The following is a 22023-nucleotide window of genomic DNA, read 5'->3' as shown; positions in this document are numbered from 1 at the left end:
GTAAAAAAGAAAAAAAATAATTAGAACGCGTAACCGTGAGATAAACGCGCTTTAAACTAATTGGAATTCAACGAATCCAGGCTGAACGAACCGACGGAGACCCCTAATTTACAGTGTCTTTTTGAATTACTCTCCACCTCTCTTCTCCCTCTCCCACTCCCTCCGTCTCCTTCCCCCTCTTCCTCCTTCCTCCTACCTTTGTCCTCCTTCTTCAACCCCTCCCCCATCATCACCATCACCGCCGCCTCCACCACCTGCTCCTTCTCCACTCCCCTCAACTTCTCCTCCTCCCGCCAAACGGCTGCATCTCGCGTCGATTAATTAGTGGGCGCAGACGGGCTATGAATCTGGCTGTAAAATATTCCTCGCGGAGGATGGCAGGCGGAACAATCCGTCGTGCCCGTCCTCTCGGCCTGCTCCGCGCCTGCAATCATTGCATTGTTGAAAATTAACAAAATTCCCTCCCGTGGGAATATTCAAAGGAAACAAAGAAAATCGGAAAAATCCCCCCTCCCTTGGTTTCATTTATTCATTTAAATTGAATGGGTAATGAACCGCGTGCACGGGTGAAATTGAAAAGTTATTCGAGCACGGTTGTGTCCGATTAAAGGTGAGCTCGTTCGATCGGTTCGGTTCGGTTGATATCGATTGGTGGTGATTTTTCTTTTTTCCCTCTCTCTCTCTTTCTCTTTTTCTCTTTTCTTTCCCCATCGAGAGGAATTTGATGGATGGAGATTAGTCGCGTGATAAAAATTGGATATACGCTCGAACATAATTACGCAAACAATGAGTAATAATTTTTAGGCGAAATTAGGCGAAATTCCTTTCTCGAAAATTAATAAGGAATTGAAGGAATTTAATGCGGCGCTAGAACGTGTGTGACAATTATACGAATGAATAACAATTAGATATTCGGGAAAATGTAAAGAGATGTTTTTTCCCGATGAAAGGAGAACAACACCTCGTTATCTCGTTATTTTCAGCTTATGGCTGTTTTCAATATGCCCTCTATTCATGCTCCAACGACGATATTACCCGTATTTTCGCGCAAGTGATCCTAAGCGCAAGTCGAAATCCTCGAAACATCTTTTCATTCGTGTTATTCCTAAAATTTTAGTTAAAACATTTCCCTGTATTTACAAATTAGCATATCGTGGTTAAGAAATGAACAATAGAAATAAATAATTTCAACAATTTATCCAATTCGAATTTCTTCGCTTCGGTTGTTGTGTACAACATCGATCGAAAACCTTCGAGACAAAACTCGATCTAATTTAATTTCATTCACAAAACCTTTCGCCCTGTCATCCTGTCGTTCGTTGGATATATTATAAACGAGCTACATAAAGTTTTTAATTTTCCACCGCAGAAATTCGAGCAAAACCTAATGTTCTAATATTTAGAGATTCGGGGTTGAAATAACTCGGGGACAAGGAATGGAAAATTAAAGTTGGGTGCAACGTTCCGTACGGGCCATACTTGAATTGCTGGGACGGGAGCGCGCAAGCGTCATCGGAAATCACGCCTCCTCGCCGGGAGAGGAGTTTCGCCCGCAACCCCTTTTCCGTTATTACCGACTCCAAGATCCACCCCCGCGTCTGATATTCGAGGCAACCCTTCGCTCTCACAGTTAACACTCCGCTCGCGACTAATTACTCTAATTAATTTAATCTCACGACCTTCTCCTCGACCACTCTCGTGCCCCGCTAATTACCAATTCTGATATTAACCAAATATCAGAAGAACAGATTGAAAAGTGGTGGAGGGACGTTTGTTGTTATTTGTTGCTTTTCTTTTTTTCTTTGAAAATATCCAACAAAATATTTCAACAAACTCGAGTTTCGTACGTTTCGGGGGGAAAAGGAAAGCGACGGCAGCGCCACTTGAAACTTGGCCGATAAAAGTTACAAAGTTGTATCGTGGAAAAAAGAAAAAGGAAACTTTTTGCTTCCAGACTCGAGTAAATCCTTCATTCTGACCAGTTCTGAACACGAATTCGTTATCTGTTTGTTTACACGTACGTTACGTACTTTTTATTGCATTCAGATGTCGATAGAAGTTGTTTCCCTGCCAGGTGTCGGGACTTCTTGCGGGTTGAAGTTCCGGTTTAACGTCGCGCATAGCTGCCGCCTCCTCCGCTATCTTTTCAGCCTCTCGTTCCTGAAACAAAATTATATCAGATTCGTATACAAATGTTTGATTCTTCGATTTTAACGATTTTTCGTCGAGAGAATTTTACGAAGCGACGTTGAAACGTACATTTATAACGAATCTTTCTCTAGATTTAAGCAAGATGCCTTCAATCTAATCGGTTAAGCGCATTCTTTTTGCTAATCAAACGACAAAGGTTTGGCAACAAAGCGCTTTTTTCTTTTCAACAATCCTACATAATCCTTTCCAATCCTCCAAAGAGGACGAATTTATTACACGATCTAATATTTTCCTCCGTACATCATTTATCTTCCCATCGTGAAAGGGTTTAACCGTTACACCATTACGCTCGTAGTGTAACCGAGTCGAGGAGGAATGGACGAACGCTGTTAACACGATGTATGAACGTTATGCGTGTCGATGCGGTACTTTTTCCTTCCACTGTTAATGACAAGTGGCTAAATGGAATAAAAGGACGGCCATCCAATCATCATGAACGACCACTCAGTTATGCAACGATGGCCACAATCCATGTCGATGTTGTTGTGACCAACGTCGGTTTACTCGATCGGCAAACCGATCTATAATCTAAACGCGGCTACCTGTACAACGCTGCTACTTTATTTAATGTTTCCGCCGATAGCGATCGTCAAATTACTTAAATTAATTTAACCCCCTCGGCTCGCCATCGATCGATCCGCGTGAATTGTTCCCGCTACCGGAAGTCGATGAATTCTTTCTCTCCCATCGTCAAAACTCGAGATCTCGAACATCGAGGAGTTGGAAAATTTGTATACGATTTAATCAAAGTTCCAAGTTTCTTTCGAATTGAATTTAGAAGAATTTCGTCGTTAAAATTTGTTTTTCTTGAAAAGCAATCGAAACTTATCACAAGTTTCGAGTTTCTTTTGCTCTTTAAATGTGAGCATAGGAAAAAAGACAGCGAGCGAAGGAGAAAGAGGATAGAGAATCCTTAAAATTTCGCACTTGAATTGTGTTCTTGCGAACAATTGAAACTTATCGAAGTTTTAAGTTTTCCTTTGCTCTTTAAATGTGAACATAAAAAAAAAAAAACAGTGAGCGAAGGAGAAAGAGGATAAAGAGTCTTTAAAATTTGGGACTTGAATCGTGGGACTTGTGAAACAGAGGAATCGAAGAAATTTAATATAACTTAATCGAAGTTTTAAGTTGAGAGAGCAAGAGGATTGAAAATCAAAATAAGGTTCTGCCCCTTGTCTTGCTCTTATTGAATTGAAGTGGAATAGAAATTTGATGCGATGGCCGAATTAAAAGTTCCAAGTTCATCTTGCTGAACAGAAAAGAGAGGACAAAGAAGAGAGAAGAAGACACGAGAAGAAAACAATCGAAAATAAAGTCTAGCCTCCATTATTTTCTTAGTAAATATTTATTACTGATTTTTTAAGGTTAGTTGAATTAATCCGCCATGCTTGTGATTAATTCCACGCATAATTCTGCGCGACAAGAGGGGATCCGTTGTTATCCGCGTGACAGGAGGGATGGAAAATATAAAATATAACAATTTAAATGTTTTCACGAAGCGAAGGCAAAAATTGGAAAGCAACAGTTAATAAACGTCGAGTGGTTGAAATTACACGTTTTATTTCGACAATGTTATCAGTTATTCTGTATTATAGTGGAGCTGTATTATTATTAATCTTTTATTCCATAAAAGAGGAACAACAAATGTGAAATATTATATTAACTGATTAAAATTAATTGATTATACTGTTTCCCCCGATGCACATTTAAAGCTTTTAATATTCGTCGTCATGAATTTTATCGTTTTCCGCTGCAATTTTACGATCTTCGTTTAATGCAGCTGTATCGTAAAGATAAATCAATATTTCATTATTTTTATGATACGCACAAGAGAGAGATTCAAGCATTCAGAAATATTATAAATATTAATTGCAATTAAAATTGCGATTGTCCGTTCTCTATAATATTTCGCGAGCCGGCGTGCTTTTAATCATTTTCTTTTGTTATTTCATTTTAGCATTTTGCAATATATACATATACATATATATATATATATCGATTTAAATAATGATAAAATAATTATTTTTTCAAATTCAATTCGGTTCCTTGCAATTTGATTACACTGTCGAATAATTAATCCATTTATTTATTTTATTGTATTAAAAAAGAAATCTTTGGTCTTCGAACACAAGTAATTTTTAACGCGATTTTAATTCGTCCACGTTTACAAACGAAATAAATGAAATAACAATTCGTGTTTAGCGCAAACACTTGAACCCTTTTAAAAAATGCATTCTCGCGTGTCGTATTCTTACTTTTCGTTATTCCTACGTCACGAAAGTCAGAAACGTACGCCAATTTTTAAATAATGCCCGTCACGCGGCGCTCGCTTCATAGAATTGATTTAATCATTGAATCTTATCGCAAAAATCGATGACTAATTGCGTTACGAGCAAACCTGCTGTATATATAATTTCAGCTATCTATCTAACTTTGAATATTAATCGTACCTTCTTTTTTCCCCATTTAAATAAAATAAGATGTTAATATTCCTATGCACAAATAAATATTAATCTTTCAAGCGAGAGTCTGGCTTTCCCTGCCTCGTGTCTGACCGGTTACCGTCCTATACTACTGCTAAACCCAAATCTCGCATGAAGCGGCAACAAAATAAGATTTGAGCTAAATATTGAAAATCGTAAAAATTTATAGTTAAAAAAAAAAAATGAAGATAAGTTTGAGATCTTTAAAGATATTTCATTTACAAAATTTTTATTTGCAAAATTTGTTTATAATTTTTGCAGTAATGCAGATACATTCAAGGTTTTCAAAGTTTTTTCATATTGAATTCGACATCTTGATCAGCTTCAACCGATCTTCCAGAACGTGGCGCATTTAATGTTGAAATTGTCGAAACGAAATTTTGAAGTTTTTTGGCGCACTGTTAACATACTTTTTCCCCGCGTTATGAACAACATTCTTATCTTTTCGGTGGCAATAAAATATACTCCTTTTGTTATCACGCACAGAATCAAACGAATTTTTTCTTACAAATCATGAAACTCTCGAAATATACAATAACAACTCAATTTAGAATGAAGTCGGCTGGATAAACAACTAGCGACACTCGTGTGAAAAAACGAAATTACTTTCCGAGCAACCCAAACACAATTCTAACAAACATAAATGGATATAAAATTTAATAATTGAATAGTTAAGAATAGTTAAGAAAAGTTATTGAAATAATTTATAGTTCAAAGCATCAGATAACTGTGGATCAATTATAATATCTAGTAACAGACAAATCCTTATTCAATCATTTAACTTAACATGAAATTCTTAATCTTTTCACCTTTGCTCACAAATAGACATACAAAGTCAGATCAGAATTATTGCGTATTGTGTATAGATTTTCGATAGTTTCAATAATTCAACATCACTTATCTACGATAAACGTATCGTGTCACGATACGTTTGGAAATTAGATTTTTGGAACGCGTAGAATCGAGAAATCATAATTTTGGGAGAGAATGACGCGTTTTAAGTGGACTCTCGGGGTAATCGCGGAGATGCACGATCCGAGATACGAGTCCGATTGCGAGGCGTAACGCCTCGACCACCCTCCAATGAAATATTCAAGTGGGACGATTACATTGTCACGTAAACGTGACTTCGATCGAAGCCATGTAGCCGATTACACGCATTTACGCTTCCAAATTTATTACGTCAAAATTTTGGAGATTCCGAAATCATTGATTTTTTATAATCGTTTCAATTTTTTTTAATCACGAAACCGGGAAGGTATCGATTAAAATCTACCCTTTGATAATGGCTCGACTCGTTGAATTATTTCACAATAGATAAATCGACCCTCTTGCGCCCCGCGTCTTGTCAAGCTCCTCTGTACACAAAACGTAATTACTCGAAATCCCAAACACCATGAAAATTTTATCGGCTCGTCACGGCCCATTATATCGCAAAATAATGGAATTAAAAAGGCTTAACCGAGGGGAAGAGGGATCTTTTTGCACGGAATAGTTAAATTAATATTGTTACGATAAAAAGAAATATATCATGGCATAATTCAATCGTTTCAACGTGCGTATTATTATTATAAAATAAATGTTTGATTTCGATTTATCTTCATTGGATGAAGATAAGCAGTAAACCTGGTTTTCCACGTTACGATCACGCGACGCGAAATCGCTCAATCTCTGTATAATTCTTTATTCCATTTAAATTATCGCATTTGCGCATCTAATATTTAAACATATTTACTTATTCACATTGCTCGGCCAATTTATGAATTTTTCGCTTTCGTTATTTATGAACCAGGCTCGCATATAATTGCGGCGAAGCAACGTAACGATACCATCGATGCTCGGCCGATCGATGAGAAGTGTATATAATACACACGGGTTCGAGTACACGGCGTAGATGGCAGGTGTTCCAAGGGTGTACAAGATATTATACCCTTATGCATCCTTGCACAATCGGCACATATGTTCCTCGTAACATCCGTGCAACCTCGTTCGCAACCCGGCCGGCCAAACCGAACGGTGAACTTGCTCTCCTTGACAGATCGATTCGTTACGGGTGAACTATGGATATCAACCCCATATGCTCCATAACAAAGCGAAACGATCGGTCGGAGCATCGTTTTTTTCATTTTTTTTTTTTTTTACACCGTAAAAAGGGAATCGATTGTTCGTGTAATTTGCAAAGATTTGCGACGAAACATCGAAAACATCGAAATTGAGGTTTCCGTTGAATGTCTTTGAGATGGAAAAGCTATCTAGTTGATTGATTGATTTGCGTTTGTTCCTTTATTCCCGAGATCACTCGAGTCTTTTCTCGAAAACGTTGAAATTAAACAGTCGAGCCAATTCTAAACGTGTGTATAAAATAATCCGATATCTCCTCTCCCTTTGGAATTCCTTTCACGTGCGGAGGAAAGATAAATAACTCCGTTTTATCACCGGAAGAGAAGATGCTCGCGGTAGAGCGACGAACGTTTCCGATTTTTCTCCAACTTTCCTCCACGTTCTCGCTCCTAAAACTTCTCGCTCCGTGATAAATCGTCCTAATGATGGACGAAGCGGAGGATAGAAAAAATGTACACAATTGCTCGCCAAAATCCGCGCCACTAATCTCGTTCCTTCCTCGTAGCCCAGTTATCGTATTATATCGATATACGTGATGCTGTTGCCTTCGCACATAAAATGCGAAAAGGATGCGAGAGAAAGATTGGACACGTAGGAAGCGTGGGATTTGATAAAAGATATTCATTGCACGTACTTTATTTATTACCATTTACAGATTAATTACGTTAAATACTTGTACGAGCGGATATAATTCGTTCAACCAGATGCAAAATTCTTGAGAAATAAATTTGATCCTATAATTTTTCCGTTCAAACATCACGCATACACGTGTAATCCCTCGGACAATTATCGATTTCCTCCGCAAGCGGCGCTAGTAGTAATTGTCACGTATCGCGAACGAATCGGAGAAAACGGAAAGAAAGAAAGAAAGAAAAAAAAGAAAACGGGGGAAAAAAGGAATCGTCGCGAGGAATCAGGACGAGATATACATGGGTGGCGATCCCCATCCGTGGCTGGCTACGGCGAGACAGTGGAGAACGGCGAAAACACGCGGGGAATCCCCTTCTCGCGGATGAGTTCCGCGTTCTCCCATTTGTAACTCCGTTCAGCCGGAGCAAAGTAGGTAGAAATCCTTTCCCGCCCCCATCATCGCATCCTGGGGGCCCGCTTATGCCATCCCTACCATCACCTCTCCCCCCTTCCAATCCACCTCCACCCCCTTTGCCTTCGGCATCGCCAGACCGAAAACCCGACACGCTCTCTCGTCCGCCTCCCCCTCTCCTTTCTCTGCACCACCGTCGAGCCCATCCTCGCGTTATGGCTCGCTCAATTGTTTCAGCCCCGTTGATCCAATAAAGGATTACGGAGAAACAATCGTAGCGTGCGCCAACATCCCCCCCTCTCTCTCTCTCGTCCTCCTCCTGGTCTACCCCGATTGCCGCATTGGTTGCTCGTGTTCCTGTACAGGGATGGATTTTTTTTTAACTCCCCTTCCCTCCATCCCTCCCCCTCCCCCTCCCCTCCCGTGTAAATGGCAAAAGTTTCCACCGATATGGATATGTGTGTGTGTGTGTGTGTATGTATATGTATATATATATATATATATATATATATTGGAGGTTTTTTTTTTTCCTCGATCGTGAACCGATTGTCGCGCAATCGAGTCGCGTGCGCGCGTTACAAAGAGGAGGAGGTTTGTTTTTTTTTTCTTTTTTTTCTGCGTTTCAGGAGAGCGAAGGGTGACCGATTAAATTCTCATCTAGATTCGAAGGGTTTAATTGATAGAAACTGGGGAAACTGGCCTCGGGGGAAGGGAGTTGTGCACTCGATCCTCGAGCGCTTTTCGAATGGGTCCTTTGTTTTTTCGCCCGACTGTTTTTGGTTTTTTTCACTCGTTTCACCGGATGATTCGAAGCGAAGGATGTATTTGTGGCTCGACGCGAGATTTGTTTGCGAGATGTTTATATCAGATGATCAGATCAGAGAAAGTTTCGTTTTCCTTTTTTTTTTCTTTTTTTTCTTCCTTTCTTTCTTTCTTTTCGTAATTTCGGAAAAGGGAGATGCAATTCGCAACGATTTCGGATCAAAAGTAACGATAATTTTACTCGACCAGCATAGGCCAACGATAATCGAATCATAAACGAAGTATAAAATATTGATAATAACATCGTATCGTAACGTGTATTATTTCCAATTTCCAAAGAGAAAGAGAGAGAGAGAGAGAGAGAGAGAGGAAAAGAGAAGAGGAACGAAGAGAGCGGATATATCGCGGGGGCGATCTTTCTCTCCAGGGGGTTAAAATAATGGGATGTAAGTGAGATTTGTACGAGTTTCGGATCGGGCGGATGCGAGCCACTCGTCGCGTGCAAAGTTGGTACGCAATCGTGTTAGTCGAATCGCTTCCGGTCGGCCGATCTTGACCAAATTCATACCGTGTTGCGGAATTATGCCGGGGAATTGATTATGCTGCCTATATAATGTCGGCTTTATTCGAGGGCCGAGTTGTTCGCCCGATCTGCCCCCGCCACTGGAGGGGGGATCCTCTCTCGTTGCGTCTCTGTTATTTCATTTTTTTTCTTTTTTTTTGAAGGAGGAATCTCTTAATTTCGCGCCAATTTCCCCTCCTCCCCCCCCAAAATGGATCCTCTCGGATGGAAAAAGTAGTGGAATTTGAGGTTTAAATTTTGCAGAAATTTTTCCAAGTTATAATTATACATTAGTTTTTCCAGTCGATCGATCAATTTAGAAAGTCTATTTTTATTTGTTCGAGTTTCCCTGTGCTCTTGGTCTTGCTATAAAACAAATTTTGAAATCGAGAATACATTCTCTTGAAAAGTAGATTCAACATAAGCGGGTTATAATTCGTTCTTACTTTTAATAGAGGCTCGTACAACGTGACGACAGATCTGTCACGACCAACTTATTATTCCCATGAAAAATGATCGTTGGTGACACGTTTTGTGCCGATTAACTCGTCGCTCTTAACGTGCCTAAGTAATTTATTATGGGTGTTTCAGGTTCATGATTTTTATCGTTCCTGGAAACTTGGATATATTTGCTTTGTACCAATTTCTTTCTTTTTTTGTTATCGATTAAAATACAACTTCGATCGATTTACTTTTCGTTCGATCGACGATATCGAATGGAAAGTTGCAGTCGAAATCTATTCCTCTCTCATCCGTGGAAAAACAAAAATTACAATTATCGAGTGGAAGATAACATTTCTTCGGACAAGAAATATACTCGACGCGTGATAATTTTATATATCTGCAGGGGGGAGAATACATATCAATCTGGACAAATGGGCGTGCGTGTAGGTAAATGCAATATATACATATGAAATACATAGTCGCTTATCGTGGCGTAACATTATTTGTAGATTCTCAATTTCGCGTGCGAGTTATGAAATAATTTTTCCCCTATAAAACCCTCTTATTCAGACAGCTGTACTGTGAACACAGCACCGGGGTTAACGAGTTTCATCCTCGATGCACCAAAATTTCGTCGCCTTTTCATCGATGCCCTCCTCCCCAAACGCGGTCATTTATTTTGGCCGCCAGTGTTCGATACACAGCACTGCCCCTGTGTTTTTTACATACCGATCGCCAATTTTGAGTCGATTCAAACCTAGTGGAACGTAAAATTAAAAAAAAAAAAAAAAAAAAAAAAAAAGAAAGAGAACGCATAGATTCGTCCAAAATGAGATTTCGATTCATTGAAAAAAAAAAAAAAAAAAATGTTATCCCTTATTATTATTTCTCCCACGAAATTTTTAAAATCACCCCCATCCCTCGATTAATTTAATTCGGAATAAAAGTGCTTTCTATTAATTCATTATTAGTTATGAACAAAAAAATATTTGTTTAAAAATTACGATACACGCAAAATTTAATTAAACCCCCTTTTTCAAATAATTTCATCAAAAAAAAGAAAAAGATTAAACGTTAGAAATAACCTCTTTCGAATCGAATTTTTATCAAAAATCGGAATTTTTCTGTATCTAGAATCCAGAAGAAGCCTTTTCTGAAACTACAAAATTGCATCATTTTTCAACATCTTTAAATACTTCCTTATCCATACCTTTAATGCCTATCTACACAGATGTAAAATATCGAATAGACGGAAAGGGGAAGAAAAGGTACGAAGGGAGAGAGAGAGAGAGAGAGACGGAGGAGAGGAGAGGGGAAAATAAAGGACAGAAGTTGGGTCGAATTCGAGGGTGCTGGGCGGAGCTGACGATTATAATTAAATCAACAGTCACCGCCCACGACTTCCATAGCGGAGCTTCATTTCATCCTACGATGACATTTCTCCACCGGGCATCTCGCGCAAATCGCATTAAAACGATATAACTCGTTCCGCGAAAACGATGCTGCCGAGTAATTTTTTAATAACCACGATTTACGATATACATCCAAAGTGATTCTTCGATGGAATTTCATCCATCTCTGATTTTTTTTCGTTTGAAAATTTTTCACTTCTCTTTGTTTGACATCGAGTCTGGCGAGTCTTTTTTTTTTTTTTTTTTTTTTTGGTCAATTGGTTGATAAATAAAGTAAGGAATCGTTTCGGAACTTATTTCTTTTCTAACCGTTTCAGAATTATTTTCTTAATTTTTCCAATCTCTATTTAGCAACTACACGTTACAAAGAGTGCGTTATAAATATTATTCGTAGTAAACGAACAATTGAGACAAAGAGATCGACAATATTCCAAGGATTGGAGGAATAGCTCTTCCGTTCGCAATTATCGAAACAGCACTCATCTGCAAGATCGGTTTAACATCGGATTCCGAACAGTTATCGACGATTCTCATCCTCGAGCGGTAGTTATCGATAATTAACGAAAAAAAAAAACCGGTTTCGAGAAAAATACACTTGAAACGCGCGCAATTTCGTTCAAAAGCATTCGTCAACGATCGCTAACCTAAGACTTTGATCCCTGAACGAGAGTTAAAATTGGATTCCAACCGGATATTCTTCTTTTTTCGGGTAAAAAGTCGATAATTAAGGGGTGAAAAAAAAAAAAAGAAGAAGAAGAGTCCCTTTTCGAGAAAGATGCGAACGCTCTGAAACGAAAGCGCAAATTTCTTTCTGCGGCCATTGAGACGGTAATGACGGATAAAACCGAGGGGAAACGTTTGATGTATTCGAGCGCACCAGCTCAGGAAATAAGGACGAGGCGATTATCAGGTCCGCGACGTTCAATTCCTCTGGTCAATTAAGATCCTTTTCTTTTTTTTTTCCCCCGGTCGATCGTGATTAACGACGAGCACATCCTCCCGTCTCGCCTCGTCTCGTCTCGTGTCATCCTTCTTCTCCTCGCGTCCCGCCGAAGAAGACAGTCGACCTCTCCTCCAACATCCATTTAAATGCAATTAAACGGCGTCACGTAGAGAGGGGAGGGGAGGAAGAAGGGGGCCGGGAAAACGTTTAAATCAAACTCCGACTGGTTTAGTTAGTTTCGACCGCAACTTTTAATTGCGCTTCGACCGTCTGGAGAGCCATTAGATTTTCGAAGGAGGGATGGGAAGGGGAGGGAGCGAGAAATTATACTTCTTTCAGACTTTTTCCGCGGGCGAAATGCTCGATTTTAAGGTGCTCTTTTAAGAGAAGAGGAAGAATGGAATCTTCCTCGTGGTTTCTATCTCTTCCCGTGGTTTCTTTTTATAAAGATAAAAATATGGAGGATGAACGATCGCGCTGTTATCGCAAAAGACATTCTCGTTAATTAATCGATCATTTAAGGTCCAGCTGGCATTTTTAAGTTAAAGTTTCTCCACCCTTCGCTTGACGCGAAATGCCAACATCCGACCTTTCGTGTCCCTTGGCAGAACCCTTCGGGAGGCTCTGTGATTAAATCGCAACGTTAGCAACGCTCTCTGTTCACGATTGTATCTTTGAAAAAGTTAACCCGGTAACATTTCGCCTCGACGTCGTAAACCCACATATCCTCGAGAGAAGAGAGTATTCTATATATCTAGTCGAGCTTAAATATATATTTCGACATTTCGAAAAATCGATTCGAAAAGATGAAGGGAAAAAGTACGATTTTCCACGATTCTTCCATTTTTCTTCTATGTTACATTTTTTCACTATCCAGGATATTCTTTTCGACATTATATATTTATTAAAAAAATCGACAGAGGGACCCTTCCTTCGATTTTTGATCGCCTTGTGTTGAAAACTTTAGAAAGAAATAGGAATGGAAAGGAAAGGTTGGGTCGACGGATGTGTCGGGGGTAGGGAGGGTAACGTTTGGACAACCACAGATGCGCGGCGAAAATGAAAATACCAAATCCCCGCCAAATTCCTTTCCTTTCCTTTCCTCGGCCCACCCGTCCAACCGAGAAATAACTGCAAATAACGTTCGGGGATTACTTAGTTACCGCGATACACTTGTGGCCCCCGACTCTGTGTCGCTTGGTTGCAGTAACTGGGTTTTCCACTTCCTCTTGTCCCTTCGTCGCGGATATCTATGGATAGATACGTGTACGTGTGCACAGCCTCGATGTCGTCGAGATGAGGAAGAGGGGGAGAGAGAGAGAGAGAGAGAGAGATTTTGGCGAGTCTGTTCACAAAGTACGGATCCGTCCCACTCGACGCGTTCACCAACAAGGGGGAATTGAAAAGCTGGCTGGCAATCCGGATGGCTTATCCCGCTCGAATCCTACGTCTGTCACTGTCTTTTCCTCCCTTTCTTTCGTTTCTCTCCTCCTCATCGACCCCTTCATTTACCCCTTATCGGATAATTATCGCCAATCGCTCCTTCTTTGTTTTATCTTACGCGATTTATTTAACGACGATCGGGTAAAATTTTAACACTCGAATTTTCATCCCTGGTATTCTTTCAAGTTCATAGTTAATAGTAATTTTTCCGACACGCTGTTACATCGAAGAAATATCTTCAAATTTTTGACCGGCTGTCGCTTCTTTCTTTCGTTTCTCTCGTCGATCCTTCGTTTATTCAAACAATTATTGCCAATGGTTTATCGCTCCTTCTTCGTTTTATTTGCTCGAGTAAAATTTCAACACTCGAATTTTCATCCTTGAAATTCTTTAAAAACATTTAATTTTCCTGACTTATTATTATTATATATCTTTAAAATACTTACTATATTAATCAAGCAAAGCAAATTTTCGACACCTTCCAAAGAATTTCCACCTCAATCACTCCAGTTTTTATTATTTCCTCCCCTTCGTCGTTCCTCCAGTTCCTCAAACACCTCGAGTCGAAGGAAGCAACTCTCTCTCTCTCTCTCTCTCTCTCAACTCCCTTTCAATTCCGTCCTAATATTAATGATCGGGGGATACAGGAATTGCCCGCTCGTTACCATCGATGCACCACCGTCGTACCCATCTAAATCGTGACACCAAGAAAGACACCAGATACCAGAGAAAGAGAAACACGATAGACGGATCGAGAGGCAGAGAGAGAGAGGAGGGGATAATAGAGAACGATAGAGAGGCTAGGATAGGGCGAAGAGGGTGTGAGAGTTTCCTGCCACGTAATACTACTCGACGTCCCTAGAATTTGCTCTGCGGTCTGACTGCTCGTGTGGCTGCCCCCGTCAATTGCGATAATTATTGTGTCAGTAAATACTCCGTAACCATACGAACTAACGGGCTCGCGCGATCGACTGGACGTAATATGCTCACAGCGTAATATGTGGATATACACTTATGCCGGCGATATAATTAAATGAACGACCGCGTTCATAACCGTGTCACGCGACCACCACCACCACCACCACCACCACCACCGGTCGTCATGTCGTACCGCGGCCAAGAATCGAGCGTGCCGGAAATTAATTATTGTGTCCTTGGCTGCCAGCTATCGTCAATTCGCCACGACGACGATGATTTCGTTTCAATTCGGATTTCGAAGGATTTCAGGGAGAGCGTTTTTAATTAGTTTCAGTAATTTTGGATGGATAAATTAAATTTTAGTCGAATATATTGTTGATTATTAAAGTAGCGCGTGTGTATTCGTAGGATGTGTTTTTATTAAGAAATCATCATTTTCAAATATAAGTTCTTTCTCCTTATTTTTTCCAAATTCAAGATTTTATTATGTAAATCAACGGGTACAAGATTGGCAAATTGTTTCTTGCGATTCGTAATCTTTCTGCAATCGATTCGCTTGAACGATCGTCGTTTTCTGAATTAAAAGTTCCAAATTTAAATCTTAACTACTTTTTTGTGTTCTAAACTAGCTTCAACATTTCTCGCGCTCGTTGCATAGAGAACTGGAAGTTTCTTAAAAACGAAAGAGCTCTTTCACGAAGTAATACGAATTCGATCAGAAGTTACGATCGCAGAAAAAAAGGAGAAAGAACTTACTTGAACGCCTGATATATATATATATATTGGATCGTGTCACGATTTATATTTTCGAAATTTTCGAAATTTTAATTTTCATTGAAAACGAACCATTGGCTTGAATGACGTTTTCCAATCGACATTCCATTTTTATAAAACTCCACCGAGATTTTAGAAAGGCGAAGAATATTTTTTAAAAACAACTGTAAATGGCGACAATCGAAATATCTGGCGGTTAAGATTTCATATTTCGATTAAGGTCAAGTTTTGTCATTTTGTGTCCATCGACTAATGATCTGCTGTTACGGTATTATCTCCTTGTTTCGAAAAAGAGCAACGAACGTAACGATTCGATTTCGATTAGGATTTTCACCAGCGTCCAGACCATTGTATAGTATCCATTTCTCGTCAAAAATGGATTTCTATCGTTTCGAGCTTTAAGCACGCTTCCAAACTTGCCGCAACATTTGATCCTCCGATCTTTTCAAAAACTGTGTCATTGGAGATATTCCGCCTTTCGATTTATCTTTGATATGGGTTATTTCGATCTCATTCTCAAGATTCTCGTTTTCTTGAATTTTTGAAACCACCACCTCTCATTTTGATGGAATCTTCTTCAAAAACTAATTAAGTTTTTCAATTGCATCAGCTTCAAGCAACAATATCCTAAATTCGTACGCTTCTCAAAAAGCAATTAAATTGATAAAACAAAAAAGAACTTATTACACAAAGAATATATATATGATTTTGATATAACCAATCTTCTCCTCCCTCATTTTTATTTAACTCAATTCAATTTCGTAGCCCGTCGAAAGATGGGAGGAGAGAAAGTATTTAAGGCGTATAATTATTGTTAATTACATCGACCATGATGATAATAATAACAATAAGTATACATTTCTTTGCGATTGTGAATTAATGTTTTTACAACTCGGTTTAATTCGATTAACCCGTGTTTGTAAACTTGTTTGCCAGGTATCACGTAACTCAAAGTTATCTCGTTTTTCGTTTACAGAAGGGGGGGGGGGGGGGGGGAGCAACGCTCGGGTGGAGCTGCTTTTTTTCCCCAACATAAACACGCTCGGTTATTGAACGACAAGAATATATAGGTTTATTCACTACTCAATGATTAAGGATCATGGCTGACGCTCTAATGTATTACTTTCCGGAACGTGGATGTTTGTCGATGAAAATACATTTATTTTCTCAAATGTATCGGGGTCAAGTATAACACAATAATCCGACTTCCATCTCCACATAGCCCATTTCCTTCCAATATATGTTAATCGACCAACAGGCCAAAGACAACACAACGAAACTTCTCTTTTGGCGACGTTGTGTATTTTTTTCGACGGGCCACGTGTCGAGATTCGAGTTGGGGCGCGATTATTGTTACGTTTGTTTGTTACGAACGTACGTTTTGAGGAAACGTTTTTTTTCTCGCTCGAGTGTTTGCCGACCTATCGGCTCGTGATAATGGCAAAACGAATGGATGGAAGCTTTGATGCAACTTCGTTACTTCGGCCGAAGGGCGCGACAACAATGGACACGTGGCGCGTCCTTCGAGAAACATTACACGATCGGATTAATGGAGCCTCGATTAATTAATAATAACCCGCTTCAACGTGCATTACGCTCCTCGTACACTTTCTTTCTTTCTTCTTTAAAGCGTCTCTCCCTTTTATCCAAATCATTTTTAATGCGACACACCTTCCATTTCTTCTTCCTTACATAATTACAAGATAATTTAACCCTTTGCACTCGTGTATTTATATTTAACAACGTTTTCATATTCGAAATGTATATATATATATATATATATATATAATGTAAATATATACGTATTTATAAAATGTAGGATGGCGACATACTTAGTTACTTAGAGGAGAAGGTTAAAATGATAAACATGGATCGTTTAATTGCAAGAAGAGAGTAATATATCACTTACGGTTTCTCTCGGTGGGCTCCAGCACTGGGGCGAGTCGCTGTGGCCCGCGCCGGTTGCGGAACTCGAGACGGAATGATGAAGGTTCTGCGGGGCGATGTTGAGGGGCGAATCGTCCTCGGTCGTCTCGATGTCCACTTCGTCGTCCGAGTTATCCTCTTTGTGGGAGACAGACGTGTCCGAGGGGTGTTGCTCCTGGCCGACCGGTTCCACGATCGGCGGCCCACGGATCACGGGGCGGAACGCGGATTGATGCAAGGACGGGTTCACCGTTGGTATCAGCGGCTCCGTGGGGCTGGAACCGCTTATCGGCGGTGGTAGAGGACCTGGAAAACGGATATCGGCCGCTGATTGGCGGGTCAAGTATTTAATCGCGTCGATGGAAAGAAATTCCAACGATAATTATTATTGGGAGGAGATTTTTTTTAACGTTTCTAAAATAATTCTTGGAAATATAATTTTAGACTGTTAATTTTTAACGAGAGGAAAAATCGAAGATAAAAACGGGGAGATCTATTCTGTAATCTTTCGAGAATGTTTCGTCTATTTATTCGTACTTTATAATTTTGTTGGGGAATAAACACATATATATATATGTATATTTTCGATATAATCCTGGGGGGGGGGGTGCAATGAATTCGAAACATTAACTAACGATATTTGTTCCGGTTAAGCTAATCCTCTAAATAGCGCGTTCATTTACGGCTAAAATTTGTTCCGAGTAACTTTTGCACGCCACTCGAATTAATATACGTCGGTCGGGTAAAATTTTGCCTACTATTAGTTAAAATAAATTTTAACCGATTAATAACGATAAAGTTTGCGAATCGAAATAGCGTGCAGGGATTGATCGATTCCCCGATGGCGGGGAATGTAGGGCCCCCTTATAATGAATAATTATTATATCAAAGACCATTATTTTACACGCACAACACGCTCGTCACTATTCCACCGATTAATAATATTCACATAGCACTCTTCACATTCATATTTCCCCTGTAATTATACTAATGAATCCCGCCTCCGCAATGTATAAAATAATTTATGCTCGCAACGCGCGTAATCCGCTTTATTATACATTAACGTCTAAACTATGTGGATATTAAATATCCGAAGGTGAATTACGTTTATGCCTTGCTTTCGGGGGCGAAAATTTATCATTAATTGTGAATCGAAAATTCGTTCAACCTTATTTTTCTTTCTTATTCGATTCATATTCAATTATCGAAATCTCATCGATTTTCAAGAAAAATCAATCTCCCCTAAAATCTATTCATCGACAAAGAAATTCTCCGCGATTCCCTAATCTACACCCCCCCCCTAATTTCATAAAAATCATCAAACATCTCATCGATCTTTAAAAAAAATCACACAATCCTTATTTTACCTTATTTCAAAAACTATTCATAAACCAACTACTCAAAAAGCCTGTATAACGCATCGACGAAGAAAGAAAGAAAGCTGAAGCAACTTTTCGCCTACGCTCCAATCTCACAAACTCGTAAAAAATATTGGAAGAAGCGAGGACTCACCGGGAAAGAGGACCGGTCCCCTCTTGGCCAGCCACGGCAGAGCGTAGGGGGAGAAGGGAAAGCCGGGCGTCTTGACGGCGGCGACGGCGGCGGCTTGCTGATGCTGATGCCACACGTAGTCCATGACCAGGCTTCTGGACAGCGGCAAAGGCAATTCCGGGAACGGGGGCACCCGTGGATGGGTGGGCGAGGGGACGAGGGTGGGCATCTGGGCGGTGGGCGAGGATCTCGGCTGCTTGGCAGGGCTGGGCGACTCCCTCGAGTTCGGGTTGTTGAGCAATCGTTTCCTTGTCCCCCCGTTGAACATCGCCTTCACGTCCTCCCACGCGTGCACCACCTCGTCCGGCGGGTTGCCGGACAGTTTCATGTGGCGCCGCCACGAGTTGAAGTTGGCCGCGTCCGGCTGCACGTACTTGTCCGACGGGCCGATCCTGTGCGAGTGGAAGATGAACTTGTTCGGCGAGAAGAAGAGGCCGCAGTAGGCGCACTTTATGCACTTGGCCCGGGAGCTGTTGTAACGCGCCGGAAGGAACGCGCCTCGGCAACCCCACGCGCACTCGTGGTGCACCGAGAACGCGAAGTCCTCGGGTAATCTTTCAACAGATAAGAAATTTGTCTCGATCGAATATTTATTGGAATTATCGCGTCTTCAAAGTTTATTTATACGGTTGTGCGTGTGATAACGGAGATTATTATCGAAAAGAATGGCGAAACTGGTTTTTTAAAATTTTAAAATTAATCCTTTGATTGTTAAATGCTAGGGACTGAATACGGATCTCATCGATGATGTACCAAGGCATTATAGTACACAATCCAATTACTATTACTTTGTCCACTGCAAAACGAATTCGAACAGATTTTTTCTTTTCAATATATACCAATATATTCGTCAAAGTTTTAAAACTTGTAATTTTAATAATTTAACGATTATAAAGCAACATCGGCCTTTGAACGACATAAAATTTTCGTCAAATGCATAGCTAGTATTTTTATTAATGGATCATCACACGCATCACGAGTATAATATTACAATATGCAACAATCACAAATGTCTGGTTACAGATGAAACGAGTTTAAGATAATAAGAGAATTGATGAGTCTTTGCAGCGCGCATATATGCGCTCATAATAATCAAAGATATGCCACGTTCCGGTTGAAGTTGAAATAAAATAACAACTCGAGAAAATTGCCACGAATATGAATCCAATATTTAGAAATATCTCCTACTCATACCTCGATCGAATCATTTTACAGTTTAACGTCTGTGAAATTGAATCTTGAGAGCCTCGAATTTCTTTTTTTTTTTTTTTTTTTGCTTTCACGAGAATTTTGGAGGACAGGCGGATGAAGGTTAACCAACCTGGGGGGCGCGTTGTCGCCGAGGAACGATTTGCAGAGACGCTCGGCTTCCCTTCGGGTAATCATGCCGCATCTCCTCGAGGAGACCGGCATGGCCCCGGCACGGCGGAGGATTTCCAACTGGACGGGGGTGCATTGCACGCAGGTGATGCCCAACGCGACCCTTCGGTTGTGGATCTCGTTGTAGCTGAACTGCTTCAACAACGTGTTGCTGATCTGGGCCAGGCACAGCCTCTCCTGGCCCTCGATCACCAGCGACACGATGTGAATTCCGTAAAGGGACACGGTGCCCACCTGCAACTCCTGACGGTTTAGGTTCACAACATGGTCTTTCGGTGTGCAGCTATTTTAAGATATTTCCTGTTCTTCTTTCTTATTTTTCGAAAAAAAGCATAGCTGGATTATTCGTATTGATATTATTCTCAAACTGGAAAGCTACGTCGAATACGATTGTACGTGATAATTAAAAATGTATAATGTTGATTATAAACAACAGAGATGAATAATGTTATTCTTTTTCCTCGTATTTGACCGTTTCATCTTCTCTAAAATAAAGGAGAATAAACCCTGGCGAATAATCCGCTGTTGGACAATTAAATAAAATCCCATGTAATATACAATAAAAAACACATACGATACCTGATTGGATTTCGAATGCGACTGCGGCTGCGGCGATTGTGCCGATTTTTGGGGCGCGGTTATCGGCGGCATCGATAATACCGCCGGCCCGTCCATTCTACTGCGAAAAAAAAAAAAAAAGAAGAAAAATATTCGAGAAATAACGATCAATTTTCAAACAGACACTCGTCATCATCGTCATCTCGCAAACCCATCTCCCGACGAATTAATAAATTTCTCGAAAAATTTCACAAGTTCGTTCCTCGACACACAAGAGAAGAAATGCCTCTAACGTCTTTTCTCCTATTCTCCCATTGCAATTATACTTGTCACGCTCTCTCGATCAAACTCGTCAATCAAACGCGAGACAGACGCATATTCAATTCGATTCGGGCGTTTTTTCTTCGGACGCTCCTCTCTGTTCAATGCGTAATAACGACGCACACAACCAATGCCGACCTCGTTCCATTATAGAGCGATTAACTTTCGGCCACGCGAGCATGCGGACGGGTTTCAAGTTTGATTAAATTCAATTTTCGAACGTTCGATTTTTCGTTATTTTTATACATTCGTGAAACAACAAACTTTTACACGTGACCGATATGACATCTCATAAAAATTTTATCAGAACGTTTATTATACTCTGTACATATAATAACGAGCAATTTTGCGTGATTTGCAATCGAACTCTGAACTCTTTCAGACGCTCCCCCGTCAAAGGTGACGCGCGCATCACGAAAAGAGAGAGAGAGAGAGAGAGAGAGGGAAATCGGTGGCGAAAGGAAAAGGTAAGCGGGTGAATCGACGAGGGGAGCGGGCAAAAGGGAGAGAGAAAAAGAATCGGCCTTCTTTATCCTCTTAGACGAAGAGAAGAACGTCTCGCAAGATGGGAGGCGAAATACCGATAAATAAATGCTCCGGGACCAAGCTTCCATTAGTTTAACGCGGCAAGAAGATTTCATCGAGACTCGCGAGATTCGTGAATTTTTCATGAGGGACAGTAGCGGGGAGGGAAAGGAGGAAAGAACGAAAAACGAAAGACAATAAAAAAAGAAACAGAAACAAAGCAACTATCAAAGGGAGAGAAAGAGAGAGCAGGAAACAAAGCGAAAGAGAAGAAAGAAACGGGAAATACAATAACAAAGAGAGGAGCCGACCCCATACGGGACAAAGAGAGAGAAAAGAAAAAAAAGAGAGAACACGATTTTACGAGAGAAAGAGATAGCGTGATCGATAGACGACGTCCAACCAACGAGAGAACTGAGACAGAACGGCGATGGAAGAGGGAGAAGAGACAGAGAGAGGATACGAGGCAACCCTCGGTGTTGATTTTAATTGAAAACGCCTCCATGAAGGTACACCCGTGTACATCGTGCACCGCTACAAACCGTGGAACGGTGTGCACGCGGATAAAACCCCATCTACAACGAGCCCGGGATGGTATAGCCTTGACGTAGAAGCACCAGCGCTCCAGCAAACGTCCCCAGGGACCG

General features: G+C 40.4%; 1 protein-coding gene across 1 annotated transcript; it reads right to left on the bottom strand.

The window, feature by feature from the left end:
- Nucleotides 1-317: 317 nt before the first annotated feature.
- fuss (SKI family transcriptional corepressor fussel) lies at nt 318-20648 on the bottom strand. The gene is made up of 6 exons (XM_012494856.3): nt 20552-20648; nt 19914-20215; nt 18554-19146; nt 17025-17347; nt 2031-2160; nt 318-424 (listed from the first exon to the last, which is right to left on the bottom strand). Exons 1-6 carry the CDS (start codon nt 20645-20647, stop codon nt 318-320), a joined length of 1551 nt encoding a protein of 516 aa, XP_012350310.2. The 5' UTR covers nt 20648.
- Nucleotides 20649-22023: the final 1375 nt, after the last annotated feature.

The sequence above is a fragment of the Apis florea genome, unplaced genomic scaffold, assembly GCF_048593485.1.
Source record: "Apis florea isolate Af1SG1 unplaced genomic scaffold, ASM4859348v1 contig_3496_pilon, whole genome shotgun sequence".
In the NCBI taxonomy this organism is placed as follows: Eukaryota; Metazoa; Arthropoda; class Insecta; order Hymenoptera; family Apidae; genus Apis; species Apis florea.
Note: the sequence above shows the minus strand (reverse complement) of the source record. Positions and strands in the feature narration are given on the sequence as shown.

Coding starts and splice junctions, on each gene's coding strand:
- fuss (XM_012494856.3), bottom strand. CDS start 20,647: ATGGACGGGCCGGCGGTATTATCGATGCCGCCGATAACCGCGCCCCAA. Junction 19,147..19,913: donor GGCGACAACGCGCCCCCCAG/GTTGGTTAACCT, acceptor ATCTGTTGAAAG/ATTACCCGAGGACTTCGCGT. Junction 425..2,030: donor ACATCTGAATGCAATAAAAA/GTACGTAACGTA, acceptor CAATGATTGCAG/GCGCGGAGCAGGCCGAGAGG.